Consider the following 12,853-nt stretch of genomic DNA (forward strand, 5'->3'; position numbering starts at 1 on the left):
CTCTGAAGTAAAACCCTGGCTGCAGCAGTGTCAATGGGAGTTCTTCTTTTTCACCCTGATGCTTAGATAAAAGAACTGATTACTCAGTGGTGAAATTACTTCCATAAGGAAGTCAGATACTTCTCTTAATTTTATAAAAAAAATAGGATTTTTTTTTGTAATGGAAAACCTTGAGCTATGAAATATGTAATGTACATAAGCCAATGAGATTCACACACACACAAAGTAAAAGCCAGCCATATCCTTTGAAAATCAAATACTGCATATGTAGGCTAATGTGAAATATTTCACAATAATTTAAATATTTAGGCCCTGCTCCTGCTCCCAATGGAGTTTTAAAAAAAGCTTTAGGAATGAACTTCAGTGGGATCAGGAGCATGATAGGACACTTACAAACCAAATAGCAGATATGATTTACTTTATTCATGTTAAAATCATGTCTCTCTCAAAGACTTTGAGATCTAATTTATGCTAATTATTCAACAGCAATGGCAGATACATTAAAATGGAATGTGTGATCTTCTAGAGTCTTATCCTAGATCCTTTATAAAATCAGAGGTACTTTTGTTCCTGTTTATGGGATTATTGCTAGTCATCTTCCTGAGACATGAAAAACTGTAAAAGACAAGCACCATACCTATTATTCTAACACAACACAAATTAATAGTTTGGCCCCTTTCTAAATGGATCTCTTCCTACAATTACACTAAAACATAATGATGGATCACAAATTCCAGGGGGTCCAGCCGGTCCTCGCATTCCAGGATTCCCACGATCTCCATCTTTACCAGGCTGCCCAGGCTCTCCAGGACGTCCCTCTTTACTAAGACCAGGTGGACCTTCAGGACCTAAACGGTATATTTACCATAAAGAAAACCATTACTCTAGAACATTAGGTATGGATACAAACTACACATTGGATTCCAAACCCTCAGAACTTTGAGGAAATATCTTACTGGGCTAGGAAAAATGTCATTTCCTAGGAAAAGGGCCTCCTTTAGTCAAGTGTATATTACAAAGAGTTAAAACATTGGTTAAAAATGACCATATTATCTGTGCTGCCTCCTCTGCTGGAGTCAAGATATACAAAAAAGATTAATTCAGAACAGATTTAAAATCAAATACTCATATAATCTAGTTTGCTCTTGACATAAATCATAATTCAGTGAAATTAATGAACAATTTTCTATGGACTTTGTTGGCCTTGTATCAGGCACTCTAATCTAGTCTTTTTTTTAAAAAATATTTTTATAGAACAGGGGATAGTTTCCAAAACTGCTGGATGCTGCTGCACCCTCTTCTCTACAAATGAGTATTTAAATCTATTTGTAGTTTCTCAATATTTCTGGAAATCAGGCCAGTTGCAATTTCTCTCTGTTTTCATTACAAAACAGAACTTTGTTAACCTCAGATCTCAGTCTATTTGGAAACAGGAATTTAAGTCACTAACTTTTATGAAGAGCTACTTTACTTAATTAATTCTAATACAAAATGAAAAATATATAAAGCATGCAACCATATTATTTTGCTTTTCATCAACCATTGTATTGTTTAAGCTTCTTTGAACTATATTAATAATTCAGAAAATAATATTTTCAAATAATCAACATGACATTAAATCTTGATTTACCTGGAGGACCTGGGGGACCTTGTTCACCAGGAAGTCCAATTCCTGGGCCACCTTTTGCCCCATTTTTTCCTGGTAACCCTGTAGATTACCAAACAACATACATGCACTCTAAGTATTATTTTCATTTGAGAAGTCAAAGGGGTGGGATTACATGCAAAATAATGTACCATATAATAAACAGTTATTTGTACAGTGCTATTTAATGTAATTTTCTTAGTTAGCTGAAAGGAGACTGATAAAGAATAAATGGTAAGAAATATACATGCTTGGCAAAGGGAATAGATGACAGACTGAAATGCTGAACAGAGCTGATATTGACTGGCTTTTCACTTGTGGAGTAAAAGGTTGCATGAAAAAAAAAATTGTTGACTTCAACATAATACCTATTTCGAATAGAAAACATAACAGACTTTTCAAAAGGCACATAAAAATTAAAGTCCCTCCCATCCAGACAAAGAGAAATAAATTCTCTGTTCCGTGACATAATATGATCAGTTTTTTCAGTGACTACCCATTTTTCAACATTTGCTGTGTAGTCAATGTGAATCGATATCAGAATCTTTTTCAGGAAATAAAAGTAGCTAAGTGCTGAAGATAAAACTTCAATATCTATGAAATGAACTTTGTTTTTCATGCCACAGTCAAAATGTTGCAGGGAAGAAAGTATTTTTGAAGCATTCATTGAGTTACAATTAGCATATTGCTAGTTAGCTTGATACAGCCTTCTCAGAGACTAAGTTCTGTAAAAATGTAGTACCATATTTCCTGAATACAAGACAACCCTGAATGCAAGGTAACCCCCAGTAATTAGATTCTATGCATAGAAAAATTACAAATTTATTACAATTTTCCATGTATGATATCTAAGTATTGAAGGATCATCTTAAATTATTTCACTCAATTGCAGGGGGTTGGCAGAGAGGTGATGAGGGGGACAGTAATGGGACACGCAGTGGGGACCAGACAGTGAGGGAGGCAGTAGTGGGGCATGTGGTAGGGCAGGTGGTGGGGAGCAGTATGAGGTAGGCATTAGAGGATGGTGGGGGACAGGCAGTAGGAAGAGAGGTGGTAGGGGCACGCAGTGTGGAGGTAGTGGGGCAGGCAGTGAAAGAGGCAGGCAGCTTGCCCCCTGCTGCCTGCTCCTCCACTTACTCCCCCTTCCACCCACATTCCCCCTCCCCCCGCAAACTTACCTTTGCTCCATGTCAGCACACTCTGTCCCTGCTGCAGCCTGGGACACACAATATGGTTCCAGCCCAGCCCTGCAGCAAAGGCAGGGAGCCAACATGGCTGCTAGAGGGCTGGGCTGGAGCCATGCTCTGTGTCCCAGGCTGCTGCAGAGACAGATCCTGCTGACAGAGCAAAGGTAAGGAGGAGTGCAAAAAAGTGGGGGAGAGAGGGAAGCAGCACAGTTTGGAAGGAGAGTGGGGTCTGCAGGGAAGGAGTGGCAGGGCATGCAGAGGCAGCGGGGGGCCAGGAGGCAGCTGTGGTTGCAGCCCTGGCCCTGGGTTGGGGCCAGAGCCACAGCAACTGCCAGTCCCCACAACTTCACCTCCCTTCACTGCCTAATACTCAATTGTAAGGCAAGGGTCTTATTCCCCCCCATACGAAATGGGGGTGGGGGACCTCATCTTCTAATCAGGTAAATACGGCAATTGCTGAGATCAAATGTAATAAATTATGGATGCTGCCACATACTTTGGTTTTATTCAACCTTAGCTTTAAGCATGTGAATTATGAGGGGCTACATAATAAAAGTAATGATTTTGCGTAAATATTTTGCTGCACCATAGCTGATTATTATTGAAAGGATACAGAAACTTCAAAATACTGCAGAACAGTTGCACGTAAAAGCCTCTGAACATTATGACCACCAAACAAATCCAGATACATAGAAAAATTACACCAGTATTCACTAGAAATTAAATATAGAAAATTTAGGAGAGTATAGAGATGTTACAGGTTATAAAATTAGTGGTGAGGGTAACCCGCACAAAACAAAGGATGAACATAATAGAAATAGTAGAAGCCTAGGGGAAGGAAAATAAAACAAAACAGACCAATTCAGCCCTGATGGAAATGAGTGTAAGTCTAACTGAATTCATTTAATCAAGGAGAAATTCTATTATTTTGTTGCCTTTGCCATAAACAGCAACATGGGAAGAACTTTGGAGAAAAACAACACAAAGAAGTACAAGACTTGCTCCTAAAAACTGAATAGCAATGTGGGTCCTTTATATCTCCTCAAATGGTAATCTGTAACTTTTAATAAGCTATGAAATACATTGATCACTTCAGTCAACACTACTTAAGGACAGGCTTGTTACTGTGTAATAGCAGGCAATAACAGTTCTCCAAGTCTCAGGTTGAAGTCTGTGAGATATACAATACTGAAATCACACAGTTCATAACTGTACTAATATAGTAAACACTGACATTTCCTCTGAATCTTCTGAAGCCTAAATATGGAGCTCAAAGATTTTTAAAATACTCTTTTTTGAGCTTAACTTCTCTTTTGTAGAGGTTTCACCTTTCCAAAATTACTCATTTTTCCCTGTAATTAAACACTGTATTTTGGCTCTCATGCACTCTCCCTGGTGAATGGCAATTTTCCCAGACTTTTCCAAGCCCAACAGCTCCAAATAATTAGAATATTAGAAGAAAGCATCAATCTACCACAGACATACCTAAAAGTTCCCCTGGAAAACTGTTTGCATGAAAACTAAGAAACATTAATTATAAAGCAATGGTAGGGAATGACTTTGCATTTTCCACAAAGGCCACTGGCAATTGCATACTTGTAACATCAAGCAAAAAATGACTCATGGTCCTGAGTAAAGAAGGACCCAGATTGTGAAGAAGATTCTAATGATGGATCAGATTCTTTTTGTTGCATAGCACTCCTACAGATTAAGTTTATATTTGCTTCAGTTTGAGATCTGATGAGAATGCTGGCTTTGCTGGCATGATTCCTGGTAATGATTTTTGTTGCTGAATTTACTGAATCTTGACTGATTGCTGAAATGATAAACTTTAAAAGTAGCAGATATCAAATGCATGTGTGTCAATTAAAGACAGACAGCATAATAACCAGAAATAAGATGTAGAGTTAAACTTTTGGAAGAACATGGGAGTACTGGTTAATCACCTTTCTGAGAGTGTTCTTTCCCCCACCATCTCCCTCCCCCCCAGATATTAGGACAAACTACTATTATGTTGACTTCAGGAAAGAAAGGCAAGGTGTGAGTTAGTGCAGAATTTTAGCTCATTGTAATCACTTTTATCCATCTTTATTATAAGGCAAAAATCACCATGGATGCAAAGTTTTTCATTAAGCGATAAATTAAAGTGTATGGAATGTTGTTTGAAAATATATATAAAAATCACTAAAGGCAGACACTGCTTATATGGAGAAACAAAAATATGGGAGATATCTATACAGTTACCTCTTGTTCCACGTGTACCAGGACGCCCAGGAATTCCTGAGAGACCTGGAACCCCATCATTTCCGGGCAAACCTGGAAAACCTCTAGGGCCTTCTGGACCTGTTGGTCCTGGTGGACCAGGGAGTCCAGGGGGAGCACTTTGAGTCTGACAATGGTTGCAGTTGTGCAGCCTTCCACTCTGAAGGATAGCAGGCAACTGGGCTAGGAGAATTCAAATGGAAAAGTTTAGGTTGTTCTGACAATTATACTGAGAAGATACCTTTATCCAATATAAAAACAAGCAAAACTGCAAACTATATAAATAAGAGTTTCAGATAATTATCTATTAGTCACTAAAAGCAAACGTTCTAGCTTAATGAGGATGAGGCTGCAGATTTATGAATTCAGATTGATAAGTTCTGAAAATATTATGAAGTGTAGCATGAAAATATCTCACAGGGAGGTATAGACAATCCAGTGTCTTAGTAACATGAATTTTCCTTACCTAGAGTTTACTTATAATTATAACAAGAGCACCCAAATCATTTAAAATAATGATAGAATAAATGAAATATATGCATAAAGTTCTTTGGAACTTACTTCTCAATACATCTGTACAAACTTGGCGAATAAACTCTTCTGAAAATTCCCTTCCCTGAATGAATACAAAAGGGTTATAAGATACACTGAATATATTTTTAAAACGTACGATAACAACAGATATCAAGGACCATACATACAGGCTTTCCATCTGATCCAGGTGGCCCTGGGAGTCCTCTGTCCCCTGGCTGTCCTCTTGGTCCAGGAGGTCCAACCAAACCATGAATGCCAGCCTCGCCTTTTTGTCCACTGAAGCCTCTAATGCCAGGGTCTCCTTTCTCACCTTTCTAAAAACAAAGGAAGCAAAAAAGATAACTAAATCCCTTCACAGGGTTCCACAAGCACAAGAATCTTTATTCATTGTGAGCTGATGGCAGGCCTTCACTGAGGTGCCTTCATTAAATCAGAATAATCAAGATGTATGTGGCAGACATTAATAGGTCTATGTCACCAAAATATAAAGACTTCTTTGGACTTTGTAATTAATACATTTATTTGCAAAATGGCCATTTGAAATATAGTAATATTACACATAACCAATTGTACATTTTTGTATGGGCCTAATTTTTAATCCAAGGCAGAGCCAGTTAACTTCCCATTTAAAATACAATACAAATATTAAACAATCACCTAAAATATTTTTCCTCCTCTCTTTCACTATATCATCGCTAAGCTAATACAGAACTTTAAAAGCCTATTTTGGAAGGGTAGAAAATAAAAGGTTAAATTCTGACTCCACTGAAGTCAGTAACTAGAATGATGTCAGGATTTCACCTTCAGGCCTCTGTGTGTGAGTGGAATCACAGTGGGAGGTATGGGAAGGAGGGTCAGAAGTTCAATTTGTGTTAGATTGTTATCCAGACCTCAGTTCATCTCAGAATGATTGATGATAATTAACCCATCTGCTAGGGTAAAGTTAAGCTAACACTAGAAAACATTTGGAAATAAGAGAATTTCATCAAAGCAATGATTCCTGTACACATGCGACTACCTACTGCACTAGTTATTTTGGATTGCTTTTCAAACTTGAAGCCAACAAATCTCAAGTGCAGTGTAATTCGGTACATTTTCAGGTTTAAAATTAGTCTTGTATCTTTGCTCCCCTCCGAGTTTTTTCTTGCCATTTGTATATGGCTTCTGCATATTCTCATTAGTAGCTACTTCCAAATGTACTAGAAGGAAGGCACTAGGCAAGATGTTGCTAAACAGTCCATTTCTTTGGACAAAGAAGGAAGGTTTAAAAGGTTCTTAGTCACATATCCTTCATAATGCTGTTCCATGTTCTAAACTATATCATCTATATTATATTGAACTAGCAAGCTTCCCTATAATGGAAATGTAGGGTTCCTTCAAGACTTTCTGGTTTAGCCCTATGTTTGAAAGAGTGCAGAGGAGGATATTGAATAAAATAGGTGTAACAGGGTGATTTGACCCTTTAAGGAGGAACAGTCAGCCCTGTTAATAAAAGCCCACATGGGGGTAAACAGAGAGTGTCCCACTGGAATCCTTAAAAAGGAAATAAAGGAGGAAGCAAGCTATGAAAGTAACAGCTTGCTGCAAGGAGGGGACCGGGTTGCTAAGCTGAAGTCAGAGCCAAAAGGGACTCTGCATCTAGTGTCCAGGACAGAGCAGAAGAACTTTGTTTTGTCTATTTGTTTTTAAGACTGAACTTTGCTTTAGAGGTCTGGATGTAATGAATTCTAGCTCAGGCTAAGCAACACATTACAGGTGATAGAGAAAGCAGGCAAACTCATCCACAAGCAATAAAAAACGGATCTAGAAGCCATGCTAAAAATGGCTGGCAGGGGTGTTCCAACAGTTCCAGCTTCAACAGCACTTTTTTAGTGGAGATTGCAGGAGGAGCAGCAGCACTTCATGGTTCAGGTACTGGATCAGGGGAAGACCAGCACACAGTTGCACACTACTACCCTCACCCAAACAAGAGTGGGAATTCTCACAAAATGGGGCCAGATGATGATCCTGAGGCCACTCACTCAAGAGGCCTTTCTAGAATCTTTTGAGTGGGTGACCAGAATGTAGCAATGATGTCAGGATCAGTGGGCCACTAAGCAAGCCTGTTACTTGACAGGGAAAGTTTGGGCTACATACCCAAACTCAGGTCCTGGGAGCTGAATTGACACAGATCTATGAAAACCTCAAGACCCCTATCTTCAACTGCCTAGGTTTTACTAGAGATACACCAGTGCCGGTTCCAGGAAGAACCATTTAACTCTGACACCCAGCCTTTAACACTTGCCCATAGCCTCACTCTGCTTAAACCAGAGTCCTGCTTATCCACAGAAATAATAGAGGCGATAAGGAGGACAAGACCAATTTTGCCAGTTATTGCCTGTAGGACACCAGAAGTGAATCTGAAGACATTGGTTGGTGATATCAAAGAGGTAGCTTGCTTAGTCAAGAATGTCCTTGAGGCCAGATTAGAATATGGGAAATACCCTGCTGGACCAAAGGGACAGGCCCAGCAATGCATGAACTCAAAATAGGAAGGGCCTCCTACAGCTAGAAGCCTGTTGGGTAGAGGTCCTGGACCCAACCTGGGAATCCTGCCTCAATTTCCAAAGAGACAAGGGTGGGCTTAACATTACCAGGCTACTGATTTGAAAGTAGAAATGGGATATAGTGCCAAGATGAAAGAATGGGGAGATTTCTGTCTGCTTTATGGGTGGAAAACTGGACATTGGTGCAGGGATTGCCCACAGATAGACTACAACTACATGGACACCAGGATGTCTGATAGAGGCCCCAGAACAGAGAGGCTATGTGGCCCCAGTGAAAAATAAAGAATACCCAGGTTCTAGGCTTAACAGATTCAGACTCTAGACAAACATGTATTGATGCTCCCTTAACATGATGCCAATTCAAAGCTGATGTGTTGTTTACCTGGGATTGCACTCTATTCCTCATACTTCTGCCATTGACCAGGATCTGCACATACCAAGATGGACTTCTCCCAGAAAGGAGTGGGACTAGGTGTAGAAAATGGGTCTTAGACTCCAATCTTTGGTGGTCAATAGGGGAGCAGAGGGGGAGGGGCGAGGAGGGAAGGACCAGTCAGCCCTCTTTAAAAAGCCCAAATGTAGGGCATTTAAAGCCCAGGAACCTCCTTTTTTTTTGAGCAAGTGGAAAGTGAACTGAAAAAGGAACAGCTTGCTGCAAAGAGGGATCAGGTTGATGTGCTGGGGCTGGAGCAAAGGGGGTTCTCCTGCCACTGTTAATCCACTGCATCATCATTTACAGTACCGTGGCACAATTGGCCAGCTCCATACTGCTTTGTAGGGAGGGGTGGTGAACAGGATCATGGCTATACTGCCTCTAGGTGGTTGACATCCCAACATTATGAAACTATACCCAATCCCTGTCACAAATGTAAAAAGAAAGACAACTCCTAGAACTCCATTTCTAGAATCAGTTGCTATCTGGTCCTAACAAATTGTTCATCTAGGAGGCACTAGAGATCAACTAAAGTTATTTAGATTAGGCGTCTCTATAAATGGTAAGCTAGTGGATATTACATCTCATTACATATATTATTTGTTGGTTTCACCCTAAAAACCAATTGTATAAAACTGGTGCCATTTTACTCAACAGGATGGCTCCCTGTACATATTGAAAATTAAGCTTATTCCAGTTCTTTTCTTCTGTTAGCCTAGGGATAGCAGTTGGAGCCTAGGATAGGTGTGAGACTAGGGTGAGAAAAGCGAGTTTCCCATTTAATAGAGAAAACAAGTTAGGCCACACCCTTTCAGCTATATAAGCCTGTGGCTGGCTAAACCTGAAGAGCAGCCTGGAGGATGACGCTCAGGATGGTGTAGAATCCAGAGCCAAATCCAAGGGAGGGAGAAGCCCAATAGAGAACCTGTGAAGCCTCACAGAAGGAATGATCCCTGGGAGGGAATACAAAGGACAGCAGGCTGTGAGCTGAGAACTCTTGCCATTGGGGTAGAAGAAGCTGCAAGCTGAGGAATGTTACTGTTGTGGTCAAGGGACTCTGCACATAAGAACTACTGTTGTGGTGAACCGAGGATGCCATTACCTGAAGATTGTCTGGGAGTGTGGCCTGGGTGCCATGCGGCATAAAGACTCCTTCTCTGCAGAGAGCTGGCCTGATGATGAGGGAAATAAAATAAAACCAACACGGGTTCATTAGAGGCAGATCCTGTCAGACCAACCTGGTGGCCTTCCATGACCAGGTCACAAAATCCTTAGATGCAGGTGTAGCAGTGGACGTAGTCTTTCTGGACTTTAGGAAGGCCTTCTCACCCCATTCTCATTAAAAAACTAGGGGACTGTGGCATTGACACCTACACAGTCAAATGGGTCACTAGTTGCCTGGATGGCTGCACCCAGAGAGTGGTGGTGGATGGGTCATTTTCGAACTGGAGGGATGTGGGCAGTGGGGTTCTGCAGGGCTCGGTCCTCGGGCCCGCACTGTTCAACTTCTTCACCAGTGACTTGGACAAGGGGTGTAAAAAGCACCCTGTTCAAATTCACAGACGACACTAAGATGTGGGGAGAAGTGGGCATGCTACAAGGGAGAAATAGGCTGCAATCAGACATAGCCAGGTTACAGGGGTGGACGGATGAGAACAGGATGGGTTTCAACACTGACAAAGTGCAAGGTACTGCACTTGGGGAAGAAGAACCAGCAGCATACCTACAGGCTGGGGAACTCCCTTCTCATCAGTGCAGAGGCAGAAAAGGATCTTCAAGTCATTATTGATGCCAAAATGAACATGGGCCAACAGTGTGGGGAAGCGGTCAGGAAGGCCAACCATACCTTGTCATGCATCCACAGATGCATTGCAAGCAGGTCCAAGGAGGTGATCCTCCCCCTCTGTACAATATTGGTCAGGCCTCAGCTGCAGTACTGCATCCAGTTCTGGATGCAGCACTTCAGGAGGGATATGGACAACATGGAAAGGGTCCAGAGGAGGGCCACCCACATGATCAGGAGTCAGCAAGGCAGGCCCTACAAGGAGAGGTTAAGGGACCTGAACCTGTTCAGCCTCCACAAGAGAAGGCTGAGAGGGGATCTAGTGGCCATTTACAAACTAGTCGGGGGGACCAACAGGCACTGGGGGAGTCCCTGTACCTCGGAGCACTACCAGGAGTGAAAAGAAATAACGGTCACAAGCTGGCAGAGGGTAGATTTAGTCTAGATATAACTAGGTGCTACTTCACTGTCAGGGCAGCTAGGATCTTGGACCAGCTTCCAAGAGAAGTGGTGCTGGCTCCTACCCTGAAGGTCTTTAAGAGGAGGTTAGATGAACACCTTGCCAGGGTCATTTGACCCCAGTACTCTTTCCTGCCATGGCAGGGGGTCAGACTTGATGATCTGCTCGGTCCCGTACGACCCTACCAAATATGAAAGTATATATAAATTACTATGATGCAACTGTTACATCTGCATGGTTCTGTAGCAATATAAATGTACCAGAAACACTTGTATTTTAACCCCAATTAATGCAGCATCAAGTTAAGAAAATTTAGTCAACTAGAACACCACAGGATCATAAAGACATAACTCCTCAATCATAACAGCTAATGTGTGGTTTTGAGCAGCAGCTTCTTTTAGAACAACCAAAAAAAGGTGAAATTACACATTATAATTGAAACATTTTAAGATCACTTAAAACTTGAATGATTGCACAATAAGGTTTGCTGACAAGTGCTAAGTGCCCTCTAGGTAGCCAAGTTATGCTACTACAGGCAAGGATCATCTTTGAGCTGTGCTACCTAGCTCAAGTTAACTTCTGGGTGCTCATCTAAGAAAAAACCACCCATTGCAGTCCTCCAGTATCAACCAGGACTCTATGGCCCTCTACTGACAGCTGGGAATAGGGGGCCTGGGGTGAGTGAGGAGGGAGGGAAAGGAACAAAGGGGGACAGGGGGACCAAGGGGAAGGGGGCAGGATTGGAGAGGGGAAGAGGAACGAGTGAGGGGGAAGTGGATGGGTGGGGAGCTGCTGGATTGCCACCCTCTTTGTCTCCTAAACTGACCCCTGGATCTCCAGACCAGACCTTGGATCTCCAGGATCACCAGACCCTGCCATCCCAACCAACTCATCTATCCCCCTATTAAAGCTCTTGACCCCTGGATCACTGCCCTGCCACCTCAATCAGCCCGGGATTGGAAGAAGTAGTAGTGATAGGGGGTTGCTCTTTACCATCTGCTTCTGGGGTCCCTGCATATCTCTCTGACCCTGCACACCCAGATTCAGTCCCCACCAGGCCCTGCAACTGAAGGAAGGACCTGGGGACAAAGGGCAAAGAGATGCTGAGCAGCTGCAGGGCCTGACGGGAGCTACACTCAGGTGTACAGGGCAACATAGGCTGCAGGGAACCCACAAGCAGGCAGGGAGGCAGCAGCCACCCCACTCCACTGTCACTACTCTCAGGCCAATTGATTGGGGTGGCAGGGCAGTTATCCTAAGGGTGGAGGGGCTGATCAGGAGGTAAAGGCGGAGGGGAGGGATATCCGAGGGCTGATGGGAACAGAGGAGGAAATCCAAGTGATACAGCGATTCCCTGCATCCTCCCCAGCCTCCCTTTAGCTGGAGAGCTGGTGAGCAGGACAGGTATGGAGCAGACTCGCAGCCCCTAGCCACACCCCTGCTTGCCAGTCCTCTAGTAGCAAGTCTGTTCAGTGCATATTAGAGAGTATTAACCACAAATGTGTGACTGATCATTAACATTTTATTTAGCTTTAACACAGACTGACATTAGCACCTGCTAACTCTAAAATGTAATCTAACCCTATGATATAAAAGATAAAGCAGAGCTAAGTTTCTTAAGACCACATTCAATTTCACTGTTTGTCAATGTCAATGTTACCATTTTGTTGCAGAAATTTGGTGCTTTTATTTAATGCCATTACATTTCTGGTATCTCCCTTCTTTGATGCTGTATAAATGCATTTACTTGATAGGTACTTGAACATATTTTCATGAGACGGATTATGACTGGAGATTGTTTAGGGAGGAAGCTTTTAACAGGAATACCAGTTGTATATGCTGATATCTGAAAAATCAAGCCATTTATTTAGGTATCTTGACTATGTATTTATGTGGGTACTTCTAAAAACCCAGTTTTAGAAATATGACATGAGAAATAATTTAAAATACTAGGGAGTTACTTTTATTTTTCTAATTATGTTTCTAACTATAAACCACATATA

At 41.9% G+C, this 12,853-nt stretch overlaps 1 protein-coding gene across 1 annotated transcript in view; it reads right to left on the reverse strand.

The window, feature by feature from the left end:
* Window positions 1-401: 401 nt before the first annotated feature.
* The window catches only part of COL21A1 (collagen type XXI alpha 1 chain), a 233,964-nt gene continuing 221,512 nt past the window's right edge, over window positions 402-12,853 (reverse strand). Inside the window, exons 26-30 of the mRNA XM_090034162.1 lie at window positions 5,796-5,942; window positions 5,656-5,710; window positions 5,077-5,277; window positions 1,631-1,708; window positions 402-848 (exon numbers count right to left, since the gene is read on the reverse strand). Coding sequence (XP_089890288.1) covers window positions 661-848; window positions 1,631-1,708; window positions 5,077-5,277; window positions 5,656-5,710; window positions 5,796-5,942 — 669 coding nt within the window. The 3' untranslated portion in view covers window positions 402-660. The remainder of the gene's footprint in view (window positions 849-1,630; window positions 1,709-5,076; window positions 5,278-5,655; window positions 5,711-5,795; window positions 5,943-12,853) is intronic.

This window comes from Crocodylus siamensis, chromosome 1 (assembly GCF_052110815.1).
Source record: "Crocodylus siamensis isolate JL-2025a chromosome 1, ASM5211081v1, whole genome shotgun sequence".
Lineage (NCBI taxonomy): Eukaryota > Metazoa > Chordata > Crocodylia > Crocodylidae > Crocodylus > Crocodylus siamensis.